We start from the raw sequence: 18,098 nt of genomic DNA, 5'->3' as shown, positions 1-18,098 counted from the left end.
TCCCTTCCAGGGTCAAACAAATCAGCAAAAGGAATATAAAATTTACGGAGAGCTCATTTGCTCTAGAAATCAGACCGAATGATAGAACATGTAAAGGACCACTGTAATAAACTGCTGTGTTGCAATTGTTCTAACCGACCACCATCTTTCTTCAGAAAATGGCCATCAAGTAATGCATAGCATAAAGACCTCATATCGGTATATAAAATAATATCAATTAAATTAGAAAATGGTTTAAATACCCAACCCCACTTAGTCTCCAGCGCTTATGCAGTACAGCTAACTGTTGAATAATCAAGGAAAATAGAAAAATTGCGTTCAAAGCAGTAGTCAGCTTTTTTACACATAGAATTCATGCATTAAGAGCCACGAAGGCAGAGACTGTGCTGTTCTCTTCCCTGGAACAAAGCACTGGCTGCTGACAGATCCTCTCAGATTACTTATGCGCAACTAAGAAAATTTATACCTCCTGGAGTATGCATAAAAGTTTATGTGCTAAAGCTACAACAAGATTGTCCAGAAATAGCATAGCAAAGACCTTTTGACCATTTGAGTTGATGTTATCCGCCTTGCGCTTTTTGTTGTGAATCTAAATTAGTGTTTTTGGACACGTGAATTTGCTTCAAACGAAAGCGCAACGCTGCAGCTGAGATTCGTAGTTGTACTTTCCACGCAGAACACAAGAACAGGCGAAAAACTTCAGCTCTCTGTTTCTTATTCTACGTATTCTACGTACTACGTATTCTAACTTTAAAGCGTCAGTTGGTTCAGCGATACGGAAGAGAAACTTCTTTCGCACTCGTTGCCTACTAAAGCACAACGTTCCTCTTTCCGCCACCAGGGCGGTGCCAGCTGGTCACTTGAAGCACTCGGCGGCCGAGAGTAGCATGAACTTCTCGAAGAGGTTGCGAGACATCAGTGCGCACACGTGCGAGAGGCTGATGAACACCGGCTCCAGGTAGCGCAGCCGACCCGTGTCGTAGAAGACGTCGAAGCGCTTAAGCGTCACGTCCTCGCGTTTCAGGAGTGGGCCCAGCAGGTTCTTGATCATCTCGTCGTACGTCTTGCCTGTGTGCCCACACAACTGTAATTAATACTGTGCTTGCTCGAAGAAGTGTAAGAATAAATTCACAGAAATGACCGCCGTACCCACGACGCTGTTGTCGACGAGTGATTCGGGGCAGTGCTGTATATTCGAAGAATGTACCGGCACGAGCTTGTCCTGAGACGAACCTACGAGCAACACGTTCTTGAAGTACTCAAGACCTGTTGATGAAAACGACAATGGAAACAAATAAAAATTATGGGTACACATTCATCGCAGCTTCTATTGAAACTTCTGTGCGTGTTCGCTTATGTTTCTTTGCAATTTTCGGTCCATCAACTGCCATATTGGGACTGATAGCAGCAGCAGCTGGTATCCGCTATGCTGTGATGGTGCCCACATTTGCGTATATCCCATTTTTTTTATAACTTTTGATTTCGATTCTCTATATAGATTGCTGTCTAGAAACTAGGTTGCCCAAAACCCGGTGGTAAGCTTGTGATGACGTCACAAGGTTACGCGACTTCTGTAGACCAATCATCAACTTAATTGTCACCAGTCATGGTGGGCAGGTTGTGTTGTTGTCAAAAGACCATGTGGCCCCTCTCGACCAATCAGCGATTTTCGTCACAGACATCGGCGGGTTTTTGGTGTGAATATAATCCTGATGTTATCGCATAAGAAAATAACTAGTTATTAATGCGATATATGAGGCAGAGTATGCGGTAGCATTAGTCACCAGTGAACGGAGCAGCTGTTACTGCTCAAGGGCTCAGACCGTGCAAGCGGATAGCGTGATACATTATATCATTACTATATCGATTCAGTCCAACAGCAGCAGTGTGACATGCCCTACCCCTCACCACCCGTCATCTCTAATCCTTCCTTCTCTCTCCCTCCACCCACTTGAGTGGAAATAGGGATTTCTTTCCCTCCGCTTTGTCTCCTGACAACCGAGGCTTCATACGCCAACACCGACACCGCACACTTTTTGCGATCATGGTCGCTCTAATGCTAACGCATTAAAAAGTATATAAAAGAAAGGAATGTATGCACCGCAAAAGGGTGAGCAATCCTCCAAGTACACGTAAAATAATAATTCGGCTGGAAATAACAGGGCCACCGAAATTTTCAGGTAGAGTAGCAGCTTCAGGACACAAATTGATGCCTACTGTTTAGCTCTCATACAAGAGCCTAGATGCTAGCTGTTATTGCTGGCCACTCAGGGTGCAATAATGAGCTGGATTCGCTGTTGAGTGGACCAATCGCGATAGCTGTTGAGGCGACAGCAAAGCATCAGGCAAAAATAAATCACACTTTTTGCACCAGTTTGTCAAATTCGGAGCCCGATGACTCTTCACTAAACCGGGCAACAATTCTCTAATAAATGCGCAAAGTCACGTATCTATCTGTAGGCCTGTACCACTGCTAACGTTATTAGCGTCGCTTAAAATGATCCCAAAGATTCTTTTCTTTTTTTCTTTTCGTCACTACTATGGTTCGCATGCTTGCATCACCTGGTGCCCGGCTGAGGATATACAGGTAGCATTTCCGGATGTCCGCAGAGTCTTGAAATGTAAGCTCCTTCATTGATCCTTTCATGCTGATTTTGGACAGCACAGAAATTTCTGAAATCATAAAGAACTTCTGCAAACATTTTCCATAGTAACATCTTTGTTAAAATGGAGCGTTTTCTAGCTGTCTTGTGAAATGGAGTGTTACTCGCAAATCCTACGTACAGATTCCGGAAGTGTGACTGTTAAAGTATGCAGTCTAGTGCCTTGCTGCACTCCGAAGGTTCGAACTCATGGGCGAAGCTGGACAGGAGTGACTGCCCCTCGTGTACGAGCTTTTTTCATCAAGAAAGCACGTGCATGCCTGTTTTATTCGAACAGAAAGTTCAAAGATCCTATTATGCAAATAAGTGTGACCGCTCTTACTCAGTTGTCAGCCCACGAGAGCCCAGAAGCTGCAAACACACATACACGAGAGACGGCTTACACGAGACGATGCTGCTCTAAGAAATCAGATGAGGCGTTGATTCAGATTCATCTCTTCTACATCCTGCTCTGTGCTCGAGTGCTTTTGCGGTAGTTTAAAGCATCAATAATGTACGTATCAGGCCCGCGAAATACCAATTAGGAAGCCAGCAAAGCTCATTTGGGAAGCGATACTCACGGAACCTGAGGAATCTGTTCTTGGCGTAGACGACGCCCAGGTGAGGACCATTGAGGGAAAAGAAGGTGTGCAGGTTCCTGATGTACGGCCTCAGCTGAGCGCAGGTGAGGGCGGCACGAACCAAGACACAACCAAGGGAGAAGCCCACGAAGCTGTAAATTCGGAAACGCGAGATTGGAACAGAGGGACAAGAGACGCAGATGTGGGAGAGATGAGCATGTCTCGGCCGGCTACTCTACGATATGGGGAAGATAAAAGGAATAAATAGACGACGCCAGTGAGCAAAACCCGGGTATATATAATTGTTTTTTGTGGAAAGGAAATGGCGCAGTATCTGTCTCATATATCTTTGGACACCTGAACCGCGCCGTAAGGGAAGGGATAAAGGAGGGAGTGAAAGAAGAAAGGAAGAATAGGTGCCGTAGTGGAGGGCTCCGGAATAGTTTAGACCACCTGGGGATCTTTAGCGTGCACTGACATCGCACAGCACACGGGCGCCTTAGCGTTTTTCCTCCATAAAAACGCCACCGCCGCGGTCGGGTTCGAACCCGGGAACTCCGGATCAGTAGTCGAGCGCCCTAACCACTGAGCCACCGCGGCGGGGCCAACCGCAGAAACTGGGCTATTTTTGTCGGACATCTGAGTGGCGTTCTGTAGGATGGAAAGAGCTAGAAAAGGAAGGTAGGCAAAAGGAAAAAAATAACCGGAAGTGACAAGAAAGGAGCTATCAGGAAGAGATGGAAAGTTAGTTGGGAGACTGAGAGAGCGAAGAGGAAACACAATGATGTAATACCACTAAGAGCTGTATACACAACGTATCAGAAATATTACAATGGCAACAAGAAAATGTTAGGGGACTACATAAAATGCACTCCTCAAAACGGCCTCAAAGGATATGTCATTGATTTTCTAACATTTCACTTCGTGTCCAAGTAAAGGAGGAAGCGTGAAATGAATTAATGAGTGAAGTAGTTAATGAATCATTGAACGAATGAAGTAATCAATGAAATAATCAATACTACCTCAATTTGAAGTTCGTAGTGCCAATATTGTCCAGATATGAGGCAACCTCGATGGCCAGTCTGGCTCCGCAGACAGAAATCTCGTCAAATGTCTGTTCTTGCTGTAAGCATGACGAAGACAGGCGCGTGTAGGTAGATGTGTACTGAAATTAAAAATCTGTGGGCGCTAATGTTCAACACTCCGAAACAAGGTGATACCCTGACTGGATGGCTTTAAGCTTTTTACTAGCGAATCAAGCATGAAATGCTAGTCCATTGCTTAGTACTGGCCGCCTTGTACCAAACACACTTGGTGTGAAGAATTAGCGTTATGTTCACTTTATGCCATTCGACCAACAAAATATAGAAGCACGCTTGCGCCCAATTCCTGCCGGAATGTTTTTTTCCTACATCCGTAGTAATGAGAAATGAACTGGGTAACAATAATATTATTTATCTTTTCTGAGGGCCCGCTTGGAACGACTTGGTATAGAAAAGTACGACACAACGTACGTTTTCCCATAAAGGGTACTTGTCCCCTCAGGGTTGTCAGTTTTGTGCGCGATTGCATGAATATAATCACTGAGCGCTATCAAAGAGGCTACGAATTCAGAATCTTTTATTCCGTGTCATTAATATATCCAAAAATGCTACGGAAGCATCCGGTTGTATTAAAGTAGACCACGTACCTCGTTGGCCTCAGACCAGATGAGGATATGCTTGGGCGTAGCTATGAGCAACTTCATCCACCTCTTGGCCCAGAAAAAGTCGCTGCTTTTGCCTGTCAACAGAAAATAAAAAAAGAAAACAAGTGGCAGCGCAGGCATGTTACGCCAGTGAAATCCATGTATTGAGTTTCTTGCGGCGATTTGAGCCTCGGTAGCAAATGAAACGAATAAGATCCGTCACATTACTCACAAAAGATGATAATGCAGCTTAAATGTGGCGGCGTGAGTTCGAGATTATAGCATCAAGCATGACTTTGCTTGAGTCAAAGTTAACAAAATATGTTTCGAGGCAGCTTGAACAACGGCTTTTATAATAGGCACTGTTTCTCAGAATGAGCGAATCGCCACAATACAAAATAAACTGCGCAGTCACGCACCGCCAAGGCCGTTGACGAACACGACAAAGTGGATGGGCTCCGCGCTCCGGTAGACTGCCCCGATGGCTTCGCAGCTACCATGCAGCTGGCGGAACACCAGCGACCGATCGGCTAGGTTGACGAATTCGGGATCCGACCTGGGCCATTCGCTTTTGCTCGATCATTCGTTACATCTCTACGCGAGTACTAGTGCAGTTTTGTGTCTCGTACTTTAAAACTGCCTGCAGGACTTTTTCCGTTGGGGATGGCAACAATCGCTGTGTTTGCTAACAGAAGGCCCGACTTACTAGAATGATCTACGAGTATCGCTACCTTCAGTCAGCCGCGACCTCCTTGCGTCGACAAATCCCATTATCCCACCACTTCCACTGATTCCCTGCCGCACTAAATCACGCTTCACTTAACTGTGAGATGAGGTTGAAGCAAACCTAACTGCCTTAGGACGCCGGCACCCGCTTCAGGTGCCGCTCTTCTACAATCAGCAACGACGAGAAATGCTGTTATTCGTGGCTACCGTTAGCGACTGAGCGGTCAGTTCACAAGATGGCGCATTCTGGCTCAAGTGCTTTTAGATCCGACGTAGGCTATGAACTTGACAGTCATGAAGTCGCTTTTCATCGGCGCACAAACCTTTTTAATTGGGCCTCTGACTGCGTCCCTCATGGCAGTGCACTCTTGTATTACTGTGCACACAGTTAGAATTTCCATGAAATTCTACGGGTCATGGTTACAGGCGAAATTACCCTGAGATATGCAGGAAAGGGGTGTGCCTTTCGATATGTACAGCCTTAGTAAAAAGTGCCTGGCCCACAGTGTTCTCTGCAAAGGCATGTAGCAGAATACCTAAGGGTGCAAATTCTCAGGTGGTTCCAAATTTTCGTCTTCTCGTCGAGCTCTGCGAAGCTTTTGAGCATTTAGATTGCCCTAGCTGCCTTGCTACAGATCTTCACAGCAAATAGCGAGTAAGGAACAGCACTGAAGCCAAGATGCTTACGATTTGTAATGGACGTTCACAGTACTGATGTTTCATCAAGAAAAGTGCCCAGAACGATCAGTACTAAATAAAGAATGCAGTGGAATGCTAATTATATTTCCTCTGTGGTGTCATGTTGTACATTTTTTTCATTCCACTCACATGACCCAGTTCGTGCTTCCAAAAAGGTTGAGGCGAAGCTTGAGCTTGCGGTACCTGAAAGAAGACACCGAAGACCGGAATGTTGACGGTACACTCTGAATGCTGCGTGGAAAGGGGGGGGGGGGCTCTGTATATAAAAGCTTTCCCTGTAAACGACATCAAAGCGGGGTTCAAGGACAAAAAAATTCACGGGTGATCAATGCGCTTGATGCATTTTTAGGCGTGAAGCATGCTAGGCGTGAGCATGTGGGCTCAGACTTTGTATGACTTGAAATCAAACTTTGCTTTCTCATCATACTTCGGTATGACTTGAAAGGCGTCCGTGTTCATGGCAAAAGATCACAAGGTCCTCGCTTCGATTACATGCTCGTTGCGTTCTCGATAAAAGATCACAACGTGTTTTTTTGTGTCATGAACGCGACGAGCATGCAGAACGAAGCTAGGACAAGCCGTATGCAGGATCGCGGGCTGAGGTCGTACCTGCAGGCGCCATTTCGTGTCGGGCGCCCAACTAACCTGTCGTAAGCTCGCTTGTCAGTCTCTACGGGCATCTTCCTGACTGGAGGCGTAGACGCTGGGTCGGCCACTTGCGAGTTGGAGAAAAGCATGGGCGTGTAGCAGCGGGTAGGAGACCCGGATGTGGACATACTTCGGGGATGGTGGGCCACCACTGCCGCAGCTGGACCAGCTCCGGGAGAGCCATTGCCTCCGGCCCTGGACTGGACTCCCAGGTGCACTTCCGAGATGCAACCTGCTGCGAGTCAGTGCACGAAGATTGGACACATGAACTACTGGGGAGTGAATATAAAACGCGCCTCTTTCCCAGCAACTGTAGAGAGGACACAAAGTCCCTATTCTGAAACCACTTTGTGCGTTTGACCGGTTCCTGATTGACAAGCACCTGGAACGTACCTCCAGAATGGCTGAAGCGCTCTAGCACCAGCCATATGTTCTCGTAATCCTTACTTGCTACCAGTATTAGACATACCCAACAATTCTGAAGAAAAGCATTTTTTAACGGGAAAAAGTTCATAAGCGCAATTTTCTATATACTGTAAAACTGCACTATAGCAATAAATATATCCACAGATAGGCTTGCATTTTTTTTGCTATTAACGTTTTTGCTATCGTCAAAAGCGTTCCTCATTGGTTTGATATGGCAGTCTTAACTGCTGCATGCGAGCGATGGAAAAAGTTGAAAAGAAAGACTTTGCTACACATCGGAGTGATGAATCATTACCTTCAATTATATCTAACGGCACCATACAATTTTCTAATATCCAAAATTTTTCTTTTAGAATGTTTGAAATGCAGAAGATTAAAGCCGTGTGGTGGCCATGAATCGGAAATGCTGTCTTGCTCCTTCCTCACCGTACTGCGGGATGAGTCCACAGAGCGGGCAGAGGTCGCCGAAGCGGTCGTAGTTCTCCTCAAAGACGACCACGGGTCGGGAGGGGCACTCGTCCACATCGGGGCAGAAGGCCTCCAGCGGGGGCACAACGGAAGAGAATTGGAACTCCCGGATAGCCTTCGCCAGACTACGGTACGCGCCCGTCCTGTGTACAAGGCCGAGCACAACGGCACAGTAGCAGACCCCGCTTCATCCTCATCAGCCGAACAAGGTTCACTGTTAAAGTCCCTGAGAATATGCAACCCTACTTATTGGGGGACATACCTCGGGTGATTATCGACTGCAGGACAAAGGCCTCTGCCATTGGCCAATTAGCTCTGTCCTGTGCCAGCTGCGGTTAACATATCCTTGGAAACTTCCTAATCTCATCCGCCCACCTGGCTCTCTGCTGCCCCCTTGAGCGTTTGCATTCTCATGGAATGCATTCTGTTAACTTGAATGGCAATCGTTACCGTCCGTTCGGAATAAATGCACCGCCCATGTCTACTGCTTGTCGATTTTAACTAAGGTACATTATCTAGCGTTTGTTTCCTTAGCCAGTCTCCTCTTTTCCTCTCCGTCAACGTTATCCTTGCCATTTTCCTTTCAATTGCTCGCTATTCGCTTCCCAGCTGCAGCCGCTCGTGGGGAGAAACACAGAACCGATTAGGCAGGCTCCCGTGGCCGACCGACTTCGCGGCGCCCATAACGAGCGGCTGGAGGAATCGCTGCGTTTGTCTCTGCTTTTAATCTCTCTGTCGGCAACAGCCTCCCACCATTTTCTCTCCCCACTTCCTCCATTTTTTTCTCGTCTTTTTGGTCCGGCTGCTCAGATTGGTGACCTTGGACGGGCTTCGTCCACGCGACGGCTGGAGGTGTGCTCCGTAAAACGGGTTTCGCCGTAAAATAGAGGATGAGAACTGAAACTGATGTTGGATGACAAAGCGTGGGAAAAATTTGTGGGGTTGAACGCTGTTAAGCCAAACTGGCCGAGCGAAAGGTCTGTTTTGCTTGGTTTATCTCGATTTATAATGGCTCAACTTTTCTATCCTGGCAGCAACTGAACGATGACCTGACAAACCTCCATCGGCGCGGCGAACTTCAAATGGTATAGGGTTTTAACGTAGTCAAACATAAGGTGTCGACCAAAAGGTCTGTTTTGGTTAATTTATCTTGGATTAGCTTGTTTTTTTTTGGTAGCAGTAACTCGGTAGTAATATTCATAGGCGTGGCATGTCGGGCGACGATATTAGTTCGATAGTAGTGTTAGTTGATGAAGACAACGACGTGCAATGCACAGCGCGAGTGTGTTTCAGTTTAACATTAGGCGTGATCTGCTGCGGCGATAGCGTACAGTGCTCCTGTGCAGTGGCCAGCGAAGCTGATCTGTTCGCGCCGTCGCGGGTTCTAAACCCAATCGCGTCAATACTTTATTTATGTAATGTCGTTTCAAGGTCAGGCTTCAGCTATGACCCGGCCTTTGCACCTTAGGTCGTGAAGTAGAGCTTTCGCTTGAAAAATAGAGCCAGAGAGAAGGGAGCTCAGCAGAGATGGCTGCGCCACCACTGTCTATGCAGCCGAAGTATGGCGGTCGACGAAGATCGCACAGCAGCTAGAGCGGCGACAACGCGAAGACGGTGGATTTTCAACTGCTGTCTCGGACGAGGTTCGTGCGATGAGCTCAGAAGAGCCGCTCAATATCGGTAGAGTAGGAAGCGTCAGCACGAAGCAGATTTGCCACCAATGACGGCTCTCGCCGAATGTTTACACTAAGCCGTAGTGTAGCTGAAAACAGATTTTTCTTCGCCCACTTATTGTTGCTTCGTAGCGCGCTAATTGCCATAATGCACGTCCAAGCATCTCAAATCACTGCTCTGCCAGCGAAGCTTACTTTTTATTAAGTTTCTAATTTCGCAGGTGCGTTGGGACTAATAATAATATTAATTGGTTTTTGGGGAAAGGAAATGGCGCAGTATCTGTCTCATATATCGTTGGACACCTGAGCCGCGCCGTAAGGGAGGGGATAAAGGAGGGAGTGAAAGAAGAAAGGAAGAATAGGTGCCGCAGTGGAGGGCTCCGGAATAATTTCGACCACCTGGGGATGTTTAACGTGCACTGACATCGCACAGTACACGGGCGCCTTAGCGTTTTTCCTCCATAAAAACGCAGCCGCCGCAGTCGGGTTCGAACCCGGGTACTCCTAATCAGTAGTCGAGCGCCCTAACCACTGAGCCACCGCGGCGGGGCCGATGGGACTGCACAATCAGTGTTCGAGGTGTGTGTCTCAGTGCTATTTCGGTGATCCTAGTCCTCACAAGAAATTCAAATAGAGCTCGTATACGTTCGTATACAGAACGAAATGATGCCTTATACCCGTGCGCTTATAGGTCTGCTGATATTTTTTCTTGGCCGGCAAAACATCAGTGCGAAGCGGTAAATAAAATCTAGACCCGAGCAGAACGTTTTCGCTCACAGGCATCCCTGGGAAGAGAGGACACTGGCGCAGCGGTCCCTGGCGCAGCTGAAGTACAGCTCCTGGAATCGCTCGGCCTTCCTGTGGTAGTATTCCACGCACAGGGACTGCTTCACACTAGACTTGCCGACGACCAGGCGCAGCAGCGACTCCCACAGAAGGGCGTTCAGACAGCACAGTGTGGCCGCAGTCTCCCTCGCGAAGTCCACGAACGCCGGCTCGCTCGTCACAGCCTGCACAGAAGTTACCTTAGTTTATGAGGGTAAATAGTGCCGGAGACACTGCCACGCCTCGTTCGGTACAAGTATGGGCCAGATGCACAAAGCTGATCATCCGTCACTTCTGACGCAAGACGTCACTTCATAGCGAACGCAGCCCCACCTGCAAGGCGCATGCAGACAGCTCACCCAATATGGCCGATGTGCAACCAAATTTTATATGCCTTTCCGATAATGCAACCCGAAAAGGGGAACACGTATGCATAAGCAGCTGTGGCTAAACTCGACTGAGCCAGAATCTACAGAGAGAAAGCTCTGTGAAACATAATTAGACACCGTTTAGCTTTGGTTCATCTTTATTGTTTCAAGAATTCAGTGAGAGCAGATCACGTGATGCATCACGCGCCACAAGTGCAAGGGCGAGCGTCCAGTGCGGCGATCGGCGGACGTGAATGCCAAGTGCGCAGCTATGGCGTCGATTAAGATCAAGGCACCTGCAACCCGCGATTTTGCATATGCAGCGTACCTCCCGTTAGAGGTCAAATCTAAGAGCCAGATGACCTCCAGGCTCAGCATGGGAGGAGGTAAGCGCATAAAAGGAGGTAAGCGCATAATTGCATTGCGGAGCTGTTACCCACTGGCGGCTCCCTCAAAATTTGTTTCTGGTCAACTATCTGATGACGAAACTTACTTTAGATATGAACTGTATCTTCGCAAAGGTAGCCTCCAGGCATATCTTGTCTGAAAGAAGAAAGCAGCGCAGCATATTGTTCAGTTCACACATCGAGTCGGGCAGCGCATCGCGGTTGCCGTAGAGCTCCGAGATTTCTGCAACCCAGTAAAAGGCGGGGCTTGCAGTAGGAAGGCAGGCCGGTACTCACTGAGAAAACCAGCGTCTTCCCGCGGGAATAGGGCTTGGAAAGTCTGGAGCACCATGTGGTGAATGTTGCCAAGAGTGGTCAGCATGACGTAGCACATCTCTCGGTGTACAAGCCTTGCCGAGGCGACTCGACTTACTTCGTCCGTTTTACCCCGCTCCTAGAAAAAAAAAAAACACGAGGCGTTATAAGACGAGGAATTTGAACGAAAAATATTGGCTAAGCTAAGCTCTGGTTTAACTGTCGCTTGAAGTCCAGCGAGAGTTATTGCTCATAATTTAGTTACGGCAGACTTACATAGTTTTAACTTTAGTAGCCGTATCGATTCATTTGCATCTCCTGTTCAAATTCGGCTGTCGCTTGACCCCAAGTGGCACAGCGTTACTTGGAAGTGGTTAGCTGCCTGTCGGCTGCTGCCACACGTTTGCCTCCTTCCGCTGGCGTTTGCGATGTTCGCGTCGCATTATTTCCAGCGCGAGCTTCATCTGGTTGGATTTCCATGACAGGCGGATCGGTATTAATAGCCGGGAGGTCTGCACAGGTCTGTGGTTGCTGTGGCGCCCCGTAATAGCTGCCAAATATTGGGCCTCCACTCCACCGCGCTGTGACGTCATATGCCACCGTCACATGACTTCAGACCAGCCGGTGGTGACGTCATACAGCTGTGCGCCACAAAGCAGCCTCATTCACGCTTTGCGCAGAGGTACCACTCATAAGATATACAAATCTCGCTCTAAAAATACCTCTAGTCGCGCAATCAAAACTGGACCTTCCATGCACTAATGTGGGAAGCAACCCAGGCACAAAGGGGAAATTCTTCTCAGAAGACGCCGAACGACAAATGGCGTTCACCTACAGTCCTCACGTCGCAGCCAGCTGCCTTCCTAGAGGCCGTGGCAGTTGCAAGGCGGTTGAACACAACTACATAAGATAGACCGATGCTATATGTCGGAGGACGTCCTTTAAGAACATTTGCCGCTTCTTTCTTGAGTTTTATCCGACTATATAGCCAATCGGAGCCACTTGCCTTCATATGGTTACTCCATCGGGCTTATCGCAATGCAAAAAAGTTTGGCAGGACTTAACCGTGGTTATATCCAAAGGTCAACCGATAGCATTTTGGCAATGGTCCGAGCCAAATTTGGAGGTCGCCATCATGTTGTGAATTAGGGTTGGACATCAATTTTTGTCCAAATCTGCCAAGGTCGAATTTCGGAGGTGGCCCAGGCCAAATCAGGTACGGAATGGCGATCGACTTTTGCGTAGAGTAGAGCTGCCGCTGTAAAACGCCCGTGTACTGTGTGACCTCAGTGCAAGACAACGAACCCAAGATCTTTGATATTCATCTAAAGTCCTCCACTACGGCGGGACCCCTGACCGAGTATGTTCGTTCGCTCGTGCAAATCCTTCGATTAAACAATCAATTTTAACAGGCAAAAAATAAGCTTATAGCTTATAGAAGGCTGCTGCACTTGTGTGCAGTACTTCCTTCTTGCTTCTATGCCTACGCAAATGCAGTTTGAGTTTCCGAACATCGGAAAAGTAGTGCACTGTCGAGAGAGCAACAGTTGTGTGCGCCACACGATCTTCAGTTACACTCGCCGCGCCTCTCACCGGCACCACCTCCGGCCCAGAGTGAGCAGGATGTCAGCGATCTTATCTGGAGGCCTGTCAGTTTGCTCCTTCGCATTCGCTATGCCCTCGTTTAAATAAAACGCTGGAAAAGATTGCAAGAGCAGCGCAGTAGAGGCTGGCTATAAACCACCTAAGGGAATAATGCTCTCACGTGCCCTCATATACGCAAAACAACGCTAATATGTAAACTAATGCCACACGCATCTCTTTGACAAAGCCGTCCCGTAGCAAGGGCAGGTCTACAGACCAGATACGCAAACAGGGTGTCCTCGAACTTGCAAGATGTCCTGCACAGCGTTTCGAACCTGCGTGTAAAGAACGAGAGGAAAATCAGAGACGCCTATTAAAGTAAAAAAGTGCAGTCACAGGTTCACAAAGAGGTTCGTGTGCCCTCGCAGGTGGCTTCGTGAAACAGCTGCCCCACTGCCGTATTGCCGGTTCTAACTAGAAGTCTAGACTCCACTACAGTCAGCTTTCGGCAATAGTGTTAGGGCTGTACAGTTCAAAAAGCATCTAATAGATACGAAGGCGAGCATGAATTTTCGTGCCTGTTAGTCCTGAGTATTCCACTCTAGGTTCTGACTGCCCTTACTGCATGAAGCACAGTTGGACATTTATTTAAATAGTCAAATACCTTTTCGTTCCACCTCTGTCGGGAGAACTAACACGGACGACACTTCGCGGCCCCCATCATCTTCTTCTTCTTCTTCTTCTTCTTCTCCTCAAGTAATATGGCACATACCCACGTGGGGGGGATTGGCCAATGTATAGAGTAGAATGCCAATGAAGCATTTGCGCGGGGAAGGAAACGTCAGAAGACTGAATCAAGATGAAGAAAAATTGGGAAAAATAAAATGAATTCAAGAGGTATGAGTCATCCCGAATAGAAACAATCTAGCCTTTTTTGGACATGCGAAAGAATTTTGTATATAGCTAACAAGATAATCGATTAGTTGCACTTATGTAATTGTGAAGGTAGCCGCATACACTGCTTAACGGGAATCCCTTGGCACTCGCACCGAACGATAGAAGAACTGTAAGATACAGAGGCAGTCCTAGTCTCGAAAGAGGAACCTCCAGATATTGCTTTCTCTGAACCGCGAACCGCCGGCAAGAGAGGAGAAAATGATCGATTGATTCAACTTGCCCACATGAGACACAAAGGTTTGTCGCAGCGAACCCGCACCTGCATAAGTACAAGTTTAAGTGAGGGATTCTACATCGCAGGAGCGTCATGGCCACTTCACAAAGCCTTGACTTACACCACCGGATATTCCATGGGTACTTTAGGTGTTGAAAGTCCACGGTATTGAGCAACGGATCACTCAAAGTGGCTGAAATATGTTGGAACCGCTGGAAACGTGAAGCTGCTAACAGAATGAGGTGAGGGACGGGATATATTACAGGTGCGCTGAGAGCTGACCTTGCCAATAAATCAGCCACCTCGTTAAAATAGACGCCTGAATGCCCAGGTACCCAGACCAAACGGATCTCGCGCACTGTGCTCGGAAAAAAAACCTAATTGAACGAGTCAAGAAACATTTTTCCGAATTTTGGAGAGACAATAACTGAAAGGCAGACTGTAAGAATAAGAACCCGTGCGACATGTCTGGGAATTTTGAGAAGAGCCAAACCAATGGCCAAAAACTCTGCGAAGAATATAGGAGTATAAGCAGGGATACGAACGGAGTAGCTCCAAGCTAGATCCTGCGAATATATGCCAATCGCCGCCTTCTCACAGCTGCCGGAGGCATCAGTGGAGAGAACAGTATGATGTGGAAAATTCTGTAGGTGTTCAGAAAGAAGACCATTTAGGGTATGTGCGGGCATATGCTTCGCATGGGACGGGAAAATAAAGTCGTAATAGAAGACGGGATCAGCCTGCGTGTCAGCAACTCGTTGCAAGGAGATCAGATCAACCTGAAGCGGAGCTAACAGATTCTGCGTGAACCTAACTTGCGGAAGCTGATAACGTGGCCAGTGATTAGTCAAAAAAAGGTGTGGTTGGGATACAAAAATTGGAATACTAACGCCTGGGGCCGGGTCAAAAGACTTGAGGAAAGTACGCACTGTTAGAAGTTGGAAGCGGGAATAGAGGTTGGGGATACGGGCTTCCAGATAAAGGACAGCGTTGGAAGCTGATTTTGGGAGCCCGAGGCATAGCCGTAGGGCACGTCTTTCCAGTAAGGCTAATGGCTGCAGCTTGTAGTTCGCGCTACCAGAGAACAAGGGGCAACCAACTTCCAGAATCGGTCTCATATAAGCCTTATAGAGCAACAGTAGCGTGTCACGACGCATGCCAAACTTTTTATTGCCAACTCGGGTCAAACGGCCCAGTGCACGTTCCCCTTTAATAACATTATTCTTAATATGGTGTCGCCAGTCCAAATTTTTGTCATAAGTAACACCTAGGTATTTAACCGACTCCACCTGCGGAATTGGAGTGGAGCGGTAGGCTAGCGAGATGTACATAGGAGCGTCGGGTGGAAATAGCAGCACGCCACCTTTGCTGACATTAAGTGATAAATTGATTTGGTCCAACCAGACTTCAAGAGCATTCAGATATGCCTGCAAATACCCGTAGAGCACATGAATATCCTTTGCTGATGCGAAAAAAGCTATATCATCTGCGTATACATAAACTGTAACGTTAGGATGAATGGGGATGTCCCGAACTAATATGTTGAAAAGCAGCGGAGAAAGAACAGAGCCTTGCGGCACACCTCTTGATTGACCATAGGTATTAGAACAAAAAGCGATCGGCCGAATATTGTCTAATTGAAATCCATTGTCTGCATTTTTTAAAAGTAAAATTATTTTCGCAATTTTCCAACTGTGAGGAATCCAAGAGGTTTCCAATGACGCATTTACAATATCTAGAAGGTGAGTTGGAAAGTCGTGCGCTAAAATCTTTAACATGCCCACAGTAATCCCGTCAGATCCCGGAGCAGCAGAGTGCTTCGAGGAAAATTTGCAGGAGCTCCGACACGTCGACCTCAGGATAGTCCGAGCTTCTTCCTCTTCATCTTCTTAGAAGCTCACGAGGACAAAATGGTTAACCTAATATGTAGAAGTGCGCGCTATGTTTGGCGGTGCACACAATTCACGCTCTAAACTATATTACTGCTTCTCTGTTATCTCCATGAACTTGACCTATATACAGAATGAGACGTGCTCCCACACAGTCTCATATTATGCGTCTAGGCTATCTACTTTTACGTGCGGCGCTGCTTCTTTGTAGTCTTGCAATGTGTGCAGTATACGCAGTCATCGTCTGCCTGACTACACCCACTGCTGGGCAAAGGCCTCTCCCGTGGCCGTACATGGTCATTTCCACTGCGTGCGCTCGTAACGACTATAGGGTGGTATTTATTGTTAACGACGATGGCGTTTTATTGTTATTTAGACATATCCGCGAAAGGACGGACAGGGGGACAAAAAGATTTCATGCTTATTCGTGCTCGACCTCGATTACCTTGCTGTAGCGCAGTAGTGTGTTCCATTAAGCAGTAGGAATCTTCTCGATGCGCTTTGTTAAAGGAGCTCTCATTGAGGCCAATGTATTCTTCGACGCCATCATCTGCGCTTTGGACAACTGTTCCTGAAATACCGTCTGTGAGTTTGTACCACCGCGCCTCCTCTCCATGCGCTTGCTTAGCTCCTCTTTATTCTTCGCGCACCTTGCACTTTCCTCTAGAGAGAATAGGCATTGGGTCCAAGTGAAGCGGTACCGTCAACGAATGAAAAGAAGGAGAATTATACTCTGGTACCTGACTAGCCAGCGAGCGTCTTCTGCTACGATCCTGACTTCCCAGGTTGTGGGAAACATGTCTCTCCAGCCTCTCTATGCGGCTCACCATCACGTGTCGGGCGGTTCCACTTGGATTGGCGAGGGGTCATTAGCTCACTCTTGTGAGAAGCAGAAGTAGCGACGACATCACCACCTAGACGCCTGCGCCCGCGGGACTTACGACAGGTTCTTCTGGTTTTAGGCAGTGCGGCGAGCGGTTGTGAACGTCATGCTCGCCCTATATCCCACAGCAGGCGCCCGTCGCGGGCAAGCGCTCGCCCCTGAAGTCGCGCCCCTACTCCAGCCGGTGAGTCTAAAGCCATTCTTACTTAGTCTTCTCCTTCCGATGATGCTTTTAAGCTAGCTGACCCACTCGGTGTATTATTTTCATTACCAGTGAATAACATATTAGTGTAGGCGTATTTCAGTTAAAGGGACCCTGAAATTATTTCGATCGACATATTCTAGTGCAACAGATATGAAGAAGTGGTCTTTGTGCATTGGAGTCAAATTTGAAAGGTCTGCCTGGACCCTATAATTTAGAAAAAAATTTAAAAATCGCTGCTCGCACACCTCACCGCTCGTCTACATACCCTAATGACGTGTTGCCCTAATCGATTGCGAGCTGCTGCGAGCAGCGAATTTTAAAAATTATTTATGGATTATAGGGTACACGCAGAGCTTTCAAATTTGACTCGAATACCGACAAAGACCACCTTTACAGGTCTGTTGCACTCGAATATGTCGATCGAAATAATTTCAGGGTCCCTTTGTAAGCATCGTCCTCTTGAACATGGCCCCCTCCGCGGTTAGCAAGCGTGACGTCGGACATTCATACGAAGTCCCAATGTGGTAAAGTACCGCACCTGGGCGTTGGCGGGCAGATGTACAGCAGCGCGGCGAACACGGTGATGTTGAGCAGAGTCATGGGGCTGAAGCTCGTCACCAGGGGAACGTGAAGGAACAGGCCGCTGGTTGGATCGAAGTTCAGCACAAGCGTCCTCGTACTAACACACTCAAATTTGTCGTAAAAATTTCCCCTGCATTGGATGAGAGTACCACTGATCGTTCGACGTCTGTATCGATCAGTAACGAGGTGAAATTAACAGTATAACAATTATCCAGCTATTTCCTTCTTTCATTTCAATTGATTGATCCATTCATTCGCTCACTGGCTCATTGATTGATTGATTGATTGATTGATTGATTGATTGATTGATTGATTGATTGATTGATTGATTGATTGATTG

General features: G+C 47.4%; 1 protein-coding gene across 1 annotated transcript; it reads right to left on the bottom strand.

Moving 5' to 3' along the window:
• Window positions 1-673: 673 nt before the first annotated feature.
• Window positions 674-17,881, bottom strand: LOC144106176 (uncharacterized). The gene is made up of 15 exons (XM_077638915.1): window positions 17,715-17,881; window positions 13,306-13,363; window positions 11,427-11,583; window positions 11,237-11,286; window positions 10,328-10,560; window positions 7,836-8,020; window positions 6,981-7,218; window positions 6,465-6,518; window positions 5,330-5,466; window positions 4,914-5,005; window positions 4,246-4,346; window positions 3,224-3,375; window positions 2,563-2,673; window positions 1,150-1,266; window positions 674-1,068 (listed from the first exon to the last, which is right to left on the bottom strand). Exons 1-15 carry the CDS (start codon window positions 17,774-17,776, stop codon window positions 857-859), a joined length of 1,959 nt encoding a protein of 652 aa, XP_077495041.1. The 5' UTR covers window positions 17,777-17,881; the 3' UTR covers window positions 674-856.
• Between the last annotated feature and the right edge of the window lie 217 nt (window positions 17,882-18,098).

This window comes from Amblyomma americanum, chromosome 10, assembly GCF_052857255.1.
Source record: "Amblyomma americanum isolate KBUSLIRL-KWMA chromosome 10, ASM5285725v1, whole genome shotgun sequence".
In the NCBI taxonomy this organism is placed as follows: domain Eukaryota; kingdom Metazoa; phylum Arthropoda; class Arachnida; order Ixodida; family Ixodidae; genus Amblyomma; species Amblyomma americanum.
Note: the sequence above shows the minus strand (reverse complement) of the source record. Positions and strands in the feature narration are given on the sequence as shown.

Bases quoted from the DNA above. Each gene is read 5' to 3' on its own strand.
- LOC144106176 (XM_077638915.1), bottom strand. From the start codon at position 17,776: ATGACTCTGCTCAACATCACCGTGTTCGCCGCGCTGCTGTACATCTGC. The intron at 4,347-4,913 runs GTACGTGGTCTA...TCATGCTTACAG, and splicing joins TCTGGTCTGAGGCCAACGAG to CAAGAACAGACATTTGACGA. The intron at 1,267-2,562 runs GTGATGCAAGCA...TTTCATCAACAG, and splicing joins TATCCTCAGCCGGGCACCAG to GTCTTGAGTACTTCAAGAAC.